The following is a 12,750-nucleotide window of genomic DNA, read 5'->3' on the forward strand; positions in this document are numbered from 1 at the left end:
AAGCACACATTTTTCTTATCTGTTTTAAAAATACTCTGGAAAAAAATACAATGTTCAATGTCATGCATGTCCTTTTCTCTCACCTCCAGAAGGCTGTCTCCAACCAGAGCTACAAGCAGCTGGTGGCCGTTGCGTTGGCGCACCAATGCCGCATTTTCCGAGGCGTACATGCACGTGAAGTCAAACATGGCCACATCAGGCTGCCCGTAATGGTTGATTGCGAAGTCCAGCTTGGGCAGCTGGTGATTGGTGGAGAAGTCAGCTGCCTCTCTGGCATAGGACAGCAAAGCAGCTTGGTCCACGTTAGACCTGGATAGAAGCATCTCTGTGTCCACATAATCCTAAAATATAGCCAGAAAAAAACACAATATCATATGCAGTTCTGAACTGACAGCACAAAATGGTTTCCACAATGTTTCAATGCAATCCAGTCAGCTATGAAACATCAGATCTCACTCATGTGATCAGTGTTATTGCTGAAATAAATGAGCCCATTCTATGTTAAACTCATTCAGTGTATTTAGATTAGCATACAAGCCCAATTCCAAAAAAGTTGGGACGCTGTGTAAAATGTAAATAAATGTAAATAAAAACAGACTGCAATGATTTTCAAATTGCTTGAACCCATATGTTATTCTTAATAGAACACTGAGGTAATGTACCATTTTAAGAATAAAGTGTTACTAAAAAGAAACAGCTGGAGGTTAATTGGCAACAGGTCAGAAACATGATATAAAAAGATTGTCTTAGATTGGCAGAGTCTTTCAGAAATAAAGATGGGCCAATCTAAGACATGGATGAGATTCACCAATCTGCAAAAAACTGCATCTATAATTTGTGGAACAATTTCAGAATAATGTTCCTCAACAAAAAATTGCGAAGACTTTGAACATCTCATCATCTACAGTATATAACATCATCAAAAGATTCAGAGAATCTGGAGAAATCTCTGTGCGCAAGGGACAAGGGTGAAAATCAATATTGCATGCCCGTGAGCATCTTTTTTGGAATTGGGGTTGTATAATAACATACATACATACATACATACATACATATATACACATATATATATATACACATATATATATATATATATATATATATATATATATATATATATATATATATATATATATATATATATATACACACACACATATACACATATACACACACACACATACATACATACACACACACACACACACACACACATACATTATATACATATACATATATATATATATATATATATATATATATATATATATATATATATATAAATATAAATAAGTGAGAGGCTTTGGGAGGAGCTATTCAGGACTCGGGTAAACTGTTTCTCATGTTGCTACAACTGGTTTTGCTCAGCTGACAACAGCATCAGCCTCATCACGTACAAGCCATTACCACCTCTCTAAACAGACAGACAGTTTTATCCTAGACATTGGATTTCTAAGCCACTTTAAGTATTCCTGGGCTTCCACAACGCTGTGTACATGTGCTCCTATGGAATTATATTATATTACATTATATTACAGTTTTTAACAGTTTAAAGCAAAAAAACAAAACAAAAAAAAACTTGTCTGAACACACCTGATCATTACACATGAAACAAAATCATTCATTCTACACCAAATGTGGAAGCAGCAGAGAGGCTGAGAAAAAGGAGGAGTTGCTAAACATAATGATTATTATACAACAAGGGTATAGAAAAGGAGACAATATGGAGCAGACAGATTGTGCGCCGGGTAAATCCCCATGATCACTCACGTGCAAAATGACGCCCTTCTCCAACAGACTCTGCTTCTTGGCAGTCATCACAAAGTAGTGCGTGTCATCTTTATAGTAGACAATGTTTTCCAGATCAATCCCTGGAGAGGCAAATTAACCAAAGGTGAGAAAAAAGGCTGAGTGAAGAAAAAAAAAGGAGAAAGAAAGAACATCACTAGTTTCCCCTTGCAGACATAATGATAGCCCATTAGGAAAACCAAACCAGTCTCTCACACACATTGTATGATAGACTGAAACCAACAGTAGCGATTACACGACTGGCGAAACAAAAGCAAAAGGCTCTTTAGCCAATGCCAACTCAGCACAAAGCTGTCAGCACAAGGACAGGGGCAGACAGGCAGGCAACTGCTAACCACACTGATGAACAACTTCAGTGCATAATTCCACCATAGATTCCCTTCAGTTTTCTGGTGCTGTTAGGCCTGTATGCATTCTGTTTGGCTCAAAATATCCATTAAGTTTTTAACTAAACAAATATTTATTTATTTATTTATTTTACACAGGAACCTTTTTACATGGCTCAATGTCTCTAATGAATTAGTCATTTTTATAAAAAATCATATTTATCCATCCATCCTACACAGGGTCACAGAGAACCTAGAGCCTATACCAGGGGACTCGGGGTACCAAGGCAAGGGATATCCTGGATGGGGGGCCAACCCATCGCAGGGCACAATCACACACACACAAACACACACACACACACACACACACACACACTATGGATAATTTAGACATGCCAGTCAGCCTACAACGCATATCTTTGGACTGAGGGAGTAAACCAGAGTACCCGGAGGAAACCCCAAAGCACGGGGAGAACATGCAAACTCAACACACACAGGGCAGAGGCAGGAATCGAACACCCAACCCTGGAGATGTGAGGCAAACGTGCTAACCACGAAGCCTCCATGCCCACAAAAATCAAAGTTCTGTTGATTTATATTATATCTATAGTAAGTCTTTCAGTAACATGACGAACACACAATGCACACTGCATAGCAACCGTGGAACAGACAAAACACGTGTGACTTATAATTAATGGTCTGTAAGTACAAAGGAAGCACTTTATCTGGCTTTATCTGGAACAACCATCAGATGTCACTGCAGCAGAATTCTGGCAATCCACCAAAAAACTTTTTTGGCCAAAAAGTTTTTTTGGTTTTTTTTGCTTGTTTGTTTTGTTTTTTTTGAAGAAAAAATGTAAATATATTTCACCAAAATAAACTTGAAATGTTTTTATTTATTTTCATCTTTAATTAAATGAAATTTTATTTATATAGTGCTTACAATGGACACCGCTGCCAGGCAGCGTTACAGAAATCCAGATCGAGAAACACTCTCTGAGACGACATGAGGAAGAAACCTTGAGTGGAACCAGACTCAAAAGGGAACTCATCCTCTTCAGCGTGACACCAGATTACAGTAAAATTAGGAGTCATTACTTATCCACAGCTTACTATACTATAGAGTGAAACAGTGTTACGTTCCTGCAAATATCATGTTGGTGTAAAAGTGAGTTTAATAAATTCAGTCTGCCTACAGATGTCTAAAACCTCACTAGGTAAGTGTGATTTCCTCTCACGCTGAGTGCCATGCTTTGATCAAGTTGTTGGATGGCAACATGCCACAGACATAACCCTAATCAATTCAGTTTTTAATCAAATACCAGCTGTGAAAATGTCTGATGTTCCTGCACTATAGTTGTAATGGAATCTTTAAATGAACTTTTCTCCGCTTCACTTTGGGGGGTGGGGGGTTCGAACAGGGCAACTAGATTTTAGTCTGATGTAACTTACTTGTAAATGGTAAATGGTCTGCACTTATATAGCGCTTTTTTAACCTCAATCTACAAAGCGCTTTACACTGGTTCTCATTCACCCATTCACACACACACACACACACACACACACACACACACACACACACACACACACACACACACACACACACAGACACACCAATGGTAGCAGAGCTGCCATACAAGGCGTTAGCTTGCCATAGTGAGCAACTTGGGGTTCAGTGTCTTGCCCAAGGACACGTCGGCATGTGGAGTCATGTAGGCCGGGAATTGAACCCCCAACCCTACGATTAGTGGACAACCCGCTCTACCACCTGAGACACTTGTGGTTGAGATACATTTAAAATTCAGGAAAAGCCATAGTTTTCAACACTATACTGTACAGAAGAAAATGCTAAAAAAAAAAAAAAAAAAAAAAAAAAAAATTCACCACTTGGTAAGTTTTCTCAGGCTGCCACGTATGCAAAAAGGACTTTGGGTTTAAGGGGAGAAAAGCTAGATGAGTCAGTGTTGTCTTCTCTTTAATTGTTAAGCCAAAGTGCTGACAATGCAAAAGCATCAAACGTTACAAAACGTTCCCATACCAGTGGCTTCCCTTAGATCCTGAAAGAACTTCTGGTTGAAGATGAAGGCCACCCCGCTGATTTCCTCCACTTTGGCCTCGGCTGTAGTGTTGCGGTTAATAAAGTTGGCCGTGATGGCGATGGCCAGCTTGCCCCTGAACTCTTTCCTTCTGAATCCTGGGGAGAAAAAAAACAACAGAGAATGCAGTAGCTGCACGGTCAGACTCAGACTCAACAGCAGTTCCACAAAGCCTCTTTAGTTCTATAATGCTTATTTTCTAGAGGACTGAACATCAGAGAGAAATCCAGATAATGTTTCTCCCACTGAGTGCCTCTTGTTAACTGTTCTAAGATAGGAAAGTATCCTCAGCAGAATCTCAGAACCAGAGCCAAGAACCACTGTGGCATTGAATCATGATTGTGAGAATTCTCAAACGGCAAAACCAGATAAATATGTGAGAAAAGCCCCAAATCTGTTATAAGCTGTTTTTCCCGTTAATTTAGCAGCATAATCACTAGAATAATGACCGTTTAACTTATTCAGCAGATTAGCAGCAAAGCTGTGCGATTATGCGCAGAGACTCAGCTAATAGGACCCTCAGGCGTATCAAGACCAACATGAGAAAGGAGGCTTATAGAAAATCGTGTGGTTTACCTGACAATGTGTTTCTCCTCCCATCTGCCCCGATGATGACATCAAACTCCAGCTCACTAACAGGGTGTGTTTTAGGATGGACTTCAGCTCTCCAGCCTATCCCTGAAGATAATACATTACACAGTTTGGGAAACTGTGGTACAGCCTTAAAGCGCAAGCTGTGAAGTGTGTAATGTGGTAATAGAGTGGATCACAGTGGCATTTCAATTAAATGATAAGGAACAAGTGGGCTTGCTATCAGGCTTGGAATAGAAAATTAAAAAGGCCATCTTACTCTCATTCTCTTGATCTTGTGGTGGCTCGATGAGGCCTTTAAACTCCACGTTGACATGGATCTCGATACCCAAGAGCAGAGCCATTTTCAGCAGCATCAACTGCAGCTGACGAATACCTGCAGAGAGCAATACCAAAGCACATCAGCATAAACCCAACTCATGGCATTTTCCAGATGTTGTTGAGTGTCCCCTATATATCCCCTATGTATGGAGACTTTTGGGAGACCCTTTAGATTAATTAGCTAGCTAACAAAAACCTCACTAACCAGTCAGCTCATGTCTTTTACTACCTTTGCTAGTAGCTAGCTAACATTCCCATATTTGTTTGAATATGGGATAGAAAAATCCATCTACTCACTGATATGGTCTATGGAGCCAGCACAGAATTTTCCGTGGAACTTTTTTGCGCCGAGGCCACGCAGATCCTGAATGGTGAAAGGCCACAGGTGGAGGACATTGTTGCGGGAGAACGCATCTCTCTTCTCTATCAGGACCACCTTGGCTCCCAGAAAGGCAAGTTCTATAGCCGTGCGCAGGCCACATGGTCCTGCTCCGATGATCAGACACTGTATAAACACGCGCAAAAGGTACACAAGAGGAACATGAGATTTTCTGGTTTGGGAATTAATCCTACATTCACACTAGCAAGTGAGAAATTGTTGGTTTCGCTTGTAGTTTGTCTATTGTTGGCGTGTAGCAACTGGTTAAATGGGATCTAACTGCAAGCAGGGGTTGCATGATTACTAAATTTTAATAGCTGGTCAGTAATTCAAAAAATTATTCTAGCCACCTTTTTCATAGATAAAGCAAAGCTGTTTTAGGACATCATTGTTTTTTGTTTTTTTTTATGCTGTGTTATTTGCGCATTTATGTCACACTGTTAATGGCGAAAGTAAATAAATCAGTGCAATAAAAGTGCAAAATAATACATCTGTGTATCATGTTATACTGTTTAAAAACATACCAATTCTTAAAATGTACTCGTGTAGACGAGCCAGAGACTAAGTTGAAATCACTGCAGGGTGCAAGCTCCTCATAGCTTTTAATGATGGATAAAGGATACACTGTCTACGGCAGCGTCTGGGAGCTTTTTGTGCCACGTCCTGCCAAATTCTTCCTCAGTAGCATCCAAAAGCCAGTCAGGATTAGAGTGGGATTGGCTAGGAGAGATCAGTCCTGTGGCTCCAAAAGTGCTCTTTCACACAGTGCTGATCACAATGGAATTCATTTTGGCACCCTGCAAGATTTTTATTTCCATTTTTTTTTTTTTAGCTTTAAATGACAACAAAAATAACTGCGGGAGAAATTTCTATTGGCGGAAGAAAAAAAACAAACAAACAAACAAAAAACACTACACTTTTTGACCATTAAATGGACACAATTGTCCATTAAAGCAAAAGAAAATGTACGAAAGGCTTTTCCCAGCACAGTCTTGTGCAGTGAACACTAGAACTGTCTTCTTCTAGTCTAGTTTAAGACTAAGAAAGTATATGAAGTCTGCTTTCTTCACCATCTACCTGCATCTCCTTACTGTCCTTACTGCCCAACTAGTCACAGCAGTAACTAGTGAATTTATTAGTCAACTTGTCTATGTAACCCGTAATTGTACCACACACCATAGGATTAGCCCAAAGAATCATTCGAGCCGATCATTTTTTTTTTTTTCACTTTACTGCATCATACATAATTTGCATAGATCTGATAAAAATATTGACTCAAACCATTCGGTCTCCGAGTCACTTGATGGAACCGTGGCTCTGCGCCACACAAGTACACAGAAAATGTATGGCTGCCCGTCGCTTCGTCACTTGCTAGTGTAGGGTAATAACCGTGTATACATGTCACTGCAAATAATGCCATGGCCTTATGAAATTCATATATCATACCTTAGAGTTAACACAAGCTCTGCCTTTCTTGTACTCCTTGTGGCTGGCACGTTTGTCTAGCTTGGCCCAGAGTGCTTTCGCCTTCCAGTAGTTGAGCTTGGACTTGAGCTTGTGGTAGAAGACTCGATACTCACTGGGCCTGAGCTCAAGGAAGTCGCACAATTCCTGAAAGGCTTTAAGGGTCCCCTTACAGGTGGTGGCCTGAACGAAGCGGTCAAAGAGAACGTGTGACTGATTGACCCCCTCTCTCGCTGCACCAACTCCTCCATCTCCCATGGTCCCTCACCCCACACAGTGGACTATGAGACTTCCCCAGACCTGCTTAGTCGGAGTCTGGTTCAACTCCCCACTTTAGACATCTTCATCCTGAAAAAGGAAGTGAAAAAAAAAAACAAGGTCTATTCATATCCACCAGGCGCTTGTTAGAGGAGGAACTCATCATGAAGGAATATTTTTGAAGTCAGTCCAACATAAGAAATTAGGAACTGTACCAGCACTTAACTTTGATTTAAAAAATAAATAATAATTACAAAAAAAAAAGACAGAAAACAACATTTACAGAGTGAGAGCTATGAAGAAACTGCTATTAATTTATTCAGTCTGACAGGGGGCATACCAAAAAAAAAGTGTGTAATCAAAATCAGAGTCCAATTTATGTCCACTGAACAATAGCAGGAAATTCAGAGTTCAAGATATTTCCACTGTAATTGACCATCTTGTTTTCCTTTCTTCGGAACTTCAAAGGCGTGTAATTTCATGGCCGATTGCACAGAGGCTACTTCTCTGTGCGTCTCTGGTCTATCTAGTCTTTTGTTATTTTACATCATGCATCTTCAAAAGCATTTATAATCTCATGAGTCCTGCACTATATAGCCATAAAAACTACAACACAAATAGCCCAAATTTCTGAGGTGCAACAGACAAGCATTCATTCCATCGTTGGGAGATGAATGCATTGAAATCTGTAAGTCCAAGAGAGCAAAACTGTCCGTGTTTTCTAGGTGGCAGGATGATATTACTCTCCCCTGTCAATCACAGTGGAACTAGCCAATCCCAGGGCTCTCAGGGCTCATGTATGAGGAAGAGGACAGAGTGCTTTCCTCTGAGCGTGTACAGCTGCCCTGTGATATAGAATGAGGTTTGAAAGGAAAGAAACATGCATAATTTGATACTGTCCAAAAGTTCTGCTGTGAATCGTTTATACATTCAACTGTTTCAGTTGGCTCATCCAAATTCTTTAGATCTCTGTGCTTGTGTTAATCACTAACATTACACCCATAGCATTACATAGCAGACCCATAGCCTTTTGGGCCGAGGTAATAAACCTTGATAAAATCTCAGATAGAAAATGGACAGATGATAAATATACATGAGCCAGTCTATTACAGAAATGGACCACAGAAACAAACCACAGTTCTTCCGCCTCAAAAGAGCCTTGGAGATGTTACTTTTTAACATGCTGTTTTTCCCACCTCAGCCATTTCTAGTTAATAATGAACAGTCCAGTTTTACACTGACCAAAAATCCATTACAGAAAACTAGGCAAGACTAGTGCTCCACAAATGTAGTGGGACATAACCTATTCTTAAAATACAGTGTGTCCCAAAAGTCTCCATACATAGGGGACTATGTTTGCCAGCAACACGTCGGTTGTGCCTTCGTCAGTGGATGATCATGGATGTCCACTTCTCAGTTGAAGTCTTTTTGAATTTGTTAATAAGTTTGGCAACAGGGTCGTGTGTGATGTGCTTGCCACGTTTCCTGTTTTAGTCCATCGTAACCATGCGACAGCTTCCTGAGCCAGCCATGAGAATGATTTCAGTACGTTCTTTTGTCAAATGCATTCTTAAAGGCTATCTGAAAAAAAAAAATATATATATATATATATATATATAAAACCAAGTGTGAAAATGTTTGGAAGACATATTGCTAAAAAGTGTTAATATCCCCTATGTATGGAGACCTTTGGGACACCTGTAGATTAATTAGCTAGCTAACAAAACCCTCATTAACCAGTCAGCTCATGTCTTTTATTACCTTTGCTAGTAGCTAGCTAACATTCCCATATGGGTTTGAATATAGGATAGAAAAATATCAGTTTTTATCATGATGCTAAAACTTAATATCTCCTCCACCTCACCACTACAGCAATACAGGACCTAGTGTTTAGATTCTTTTTTTTTTTAGCGTGCAAGCTATTACTTACTTACTTAATTTCCAATGCTGGTTCATTTCATCAGGAGTGAAAAAAGGAAAGCTATTAGTTGTTCTTACACTGAGAAAACAGAATTATTTGAAATTTTATCATTCATCATTTCAAAACATGTATCATTAGCTTTAATATTTATCCAAAATTGCAGAAATATATGACAAAGTAGTATCAATTTCCAAATGATGACAAAATGTAATCTTATGTATCTCACCACGATATATACAGGACCTATAGTTTAAATTCTCCATTAGCATGCAAGCTATAACTTATTCTTACTAAAGCTAATTAGGAGTGAATGCTAATATTATGTATAACCAGCAACAGTCACAGAACATCACCACTCTTTGAAGTGATCCATCTGTATAACTATCATAGATTAAGTCAGTAGTCAATTTAGTCAATAAGGATATTAAACGCTTTTGGCTGGCCAAAGCATAAAATTTACAGGGCAAAACTGGCAATACTTCCGAAGTAGCCAGGAAATTGAGAAAACACACTACAGGCTCTTTGAAAGTTTATATTAAAAGCTGGTAAATGCCAAGGACAGTCACATTATAACCTCTTATTAACAACCTCCAAGATACACAACCAGATATATACACACACACTCAAGGTGTAGTTTCTTCCAAGGAAATCTCCACCCCATGGAAAAAGTGGTACAGAGCGGGATGAAAGAGTAAGCAAGTTGTGGGTTAGAGAGAGAGACGACCTGAGAGACTGCCAACTCTGCTCTGCTGTACAAACACACTCGTTCCACTACCTGACCCCTGCTCTCTGGAAGTGCAGCACCAGCAAAGCCTCCACCCAGATTCTGCCCCTGCCAGGTGGCTAAAAAAATGACCAAAAAGGACCAAATTTGTAAAAGGTATGGGTTATAGTAATTTCAAAAGGTGTTCATTGGAAAAGATATGCTGCTGTTGAAGTGCTATTGTGCTCAAGTTAGTCATGGAGAGAGTAACGTAGCCTGCTATGTCTCAGAAGGAAAATATTTAATCTATCAGACTATCATACTACCGTAGTACTGAGCTTGTTAGAGGTACAATATACTGTACACTACATGCTGATAAAGTAATCTGTCCGAAACATACGTTTTCTCTGTAAGCTTTGTGTACTTCGCTTACACAGAAACCACAGTGTGCCGAAGTAATTATTGCAAATGGAGCAAAAGTCAAATACACAAAAGGTGGTAATAACCACCCTTAAGGAGGGTTTTCACTCATTTTGTTTTCACAACTGATACAATTGTGAAGGTATCACAATCCACCATTTGAAGACTTTGAGAGCAGAAATATAGAGGCCATACCACAAGATGCAAACCACTCATCAGCAGTAAGAATCAGAAAGACAGATTGTAATTCACAAAGAAATGCAGAGGTGAGCCACAGAAGTTTTGGAACCAAGATTAACCTCTACCGAAGTGATGGAAAGGCCAAAGTGTGGAGAAAGAAAGGATCCAAAACATACTAGATCGTCTGTGAAGCATGGTGGAGGTAGTGTCATGGGTTGGGCTTGCATGGCTGCTTCTGGAACAGGCTCACTAATCTTTATTATATTATTATTTATTTTTTAATCTGTCTTCCAATTTATAGGGAATCTATCCAATTTAATTGGGAGGAACTTCATCATGCAGTAACACAATGACCCAAAACACACTGCCAACTTAACAAAGGGGGGAAAGTGGAAGGTTTTAGACTGGCCAATTCAATCACCAGACCTTAACCCAATTGAGCAGCAATTCACCTCCTGAAGGGAGAAACCCCCAACAATTGAAGGGAAAAACAAATAATTGAAAGAAGCTGAAGTAAAAGCCTGGAAAAGCAACACAAAAGAACAATGCAACAGTTTGGTGATGTCAGTGGGTCAGATGGCATGCTGTCTTTCTGCCCTATCCATCATTAACCAATCATGGGTGTCTGTGAGCTCACGCATGCAGAAGGGGTCAGAGAGCACTTCTCAGAGTGTGTTACGCCATCTCATGATGTAGCAGGAGCAGCAGTTTGAAAAGATGAGGTTGACGACCACATGTCTCAGAGTGTTGGAAAAAGCACACCATAATGTTCGTCCTCCCGGGTTGGTAGGTGTTGTATGATAGGGGAGACCTGACTGGTTGCTGGGAATTAGCCTAATTATTAAATTAGTGTGAGAATAAATTTTAAAATAAATAAATAAATAAACAAATAAAAGTTACAGATATTATGCAACACAAGAGATTTGCGTAGCTCAATGATACAATAGGGCTGGGTGATATGATGATAATAGTGATATCACAATAAATTATAAATGGCATAAATATTGTGTTTCAGAAAATGTGCTTTTCTGGGATGTGAATATCACAGTCTTTTTTTGTAATAAAAAAAGTGTTTCTTTTTTATTTTACAAAGTGACTGGAAGCAGCTGATTTGGTGCTGAAATTTTGTAGTTAATCTACAGAATTCTTAAATTTTAACATTTTTACAGATTTGTAATTTTGTTCTTCTCTTTTTAAAATAGAAAAAAATTAAATCAATGCATTTTTGTATACATTATCTAAATCATTGTACATACTTTGTTTAAATGTAGTACTGTATTGACGGTAGTTTGTGAGCAAACCTATATACCTATATAATTGGCATATGAATTTGTCACACCAATCACCCTCACAATATACACAGCTTGCAAAAACATTAACTCAAAACAATGAGTGAAACATCCTGATGCTCCGTTTTTCCTTGATCCTCCTTCACCTGAGAATCAATTGTTGTTGCTGAAGATGGCCCCACATGGTGAAGATAAAGTTTGCTGTGAAATTGCTGTGGATGGCACTATAGATGTTCTCACTTGGAGAGCACTTGCTTAAATCACTCAAGTTTACCCTCAAGCCTGATTCATTGTCCAGTGGATAATTTCACACAGACACTAGAAACTTAGAGCTAAAGCGTCAACTTTGACTCATATTCACACTATCAGGTGTCACCCAGAACAGGACCGGTTCCCTTTTGAGTCTGGTTCCTCTCAAGGTTTCTTCCTCATGCCGTTTCATGAAGTTTTTTTCCTGCCACAGTCACCTCTAGTTTGCTCATTAGCAATAAATCTAAATCTATGTCTGGATTTCTATAAAGCTGCTTTTTAAAGAGCTTCGGGAAAGTTGCAATTAATTAATAAAAACATTAATTTTTACCATGATATGAAATCATTTTAGAGGCAGGAAAAAGTTCACTGGAAGACTGTAGACAAGGAATAATTTGGTATTTTGATGTGATTAGTACAGATTAATCATGCATACTCTGACAAAGGTCATGAGCTAACAAGCTAAGTATGAAGTTAAGAAAGAAGGAAAGAAGGAAAGAAGGCAATTTTGATTTCAGGTTGTCTTTAAACACTACCACTCTCTGCATAATTCCCAAATACTAACACTTAACACTTCGTTTGTATCAAACACATCGTTTAAACTGTATGATTTTTCACTCTGGTCTCACATTGGCCAGCTTTAGTTGAAAATATTGCGTTTTTCTATCAAAAATATTCCATTATGAATACACATCACACAAACCCATTTGACAGAACATTACATTCAGTTCAATTTTATTTGTA

At 38.9% G+C, this 12,750-nt stretch overlaps 1 protein-coding gene across 6 annotated transcripts in view; it reads right to left on the reverse strand.

Moving 5' to 3' along the window:
• mical3a (microtubule associated monooxygenase, calponin and LIM domain containing 3a) overlaps positions 1–12,750 on the reverse strand; it is an 89,015-nt gene that overhangs the window by 56,422 nt on the left and 19,843 nt on the right. For all 6 annotated transcript variants that reach the window (XR_008385705.1, XR_008385706.1, XM_053622832.1 and 3 more), the window contains exons 2-8: positions 6,969–7,334; positions 5,441–5,648; positions 5,082–5,198; positions 4,808–4,909; positions 4,174–4,329; positions 1,771–1,871; positions 84–341 (exon numbers count right to left, since the gene is read on the reverse strand). Coding sequence is in view for 4 of the 6 variants with exons in the window: in XM_053622832.1 (XP_053478807.1) it covers positions 84–341; positions 1,771–1,871; positions 4,174–4,329; positions 4,808–4,909; positions 5,082–5,198; positions 5,441–5,648; positions 6,969–7,244 (1,218 nt within the window). In the remaining 2 variants the exon portion in view is untranslated. The remainder of the gene's footprint in view (positions 1–83; positions 342–1,770; positions 1,872–4,173; positions 4,330–4,807; positions 4,910–5,081; positions 5,199–5,440; positions 5,649–6,968; positions 7,335–12,750) is intronic.

This window comes from Ictalurus furcatus, chromosome 4 (genome assembly GCF_023375685.1).
Source record: "Ictalurus furcatus strain D&B chromosome 4, Billie_1.0, whole genome shotgun sequence".
NCBI lineage: Eukaryota > Metazoa > Chordata > Actinopteri > Siluriformes > Ictaluridae > Ictalurus > Ictalurus furcatus.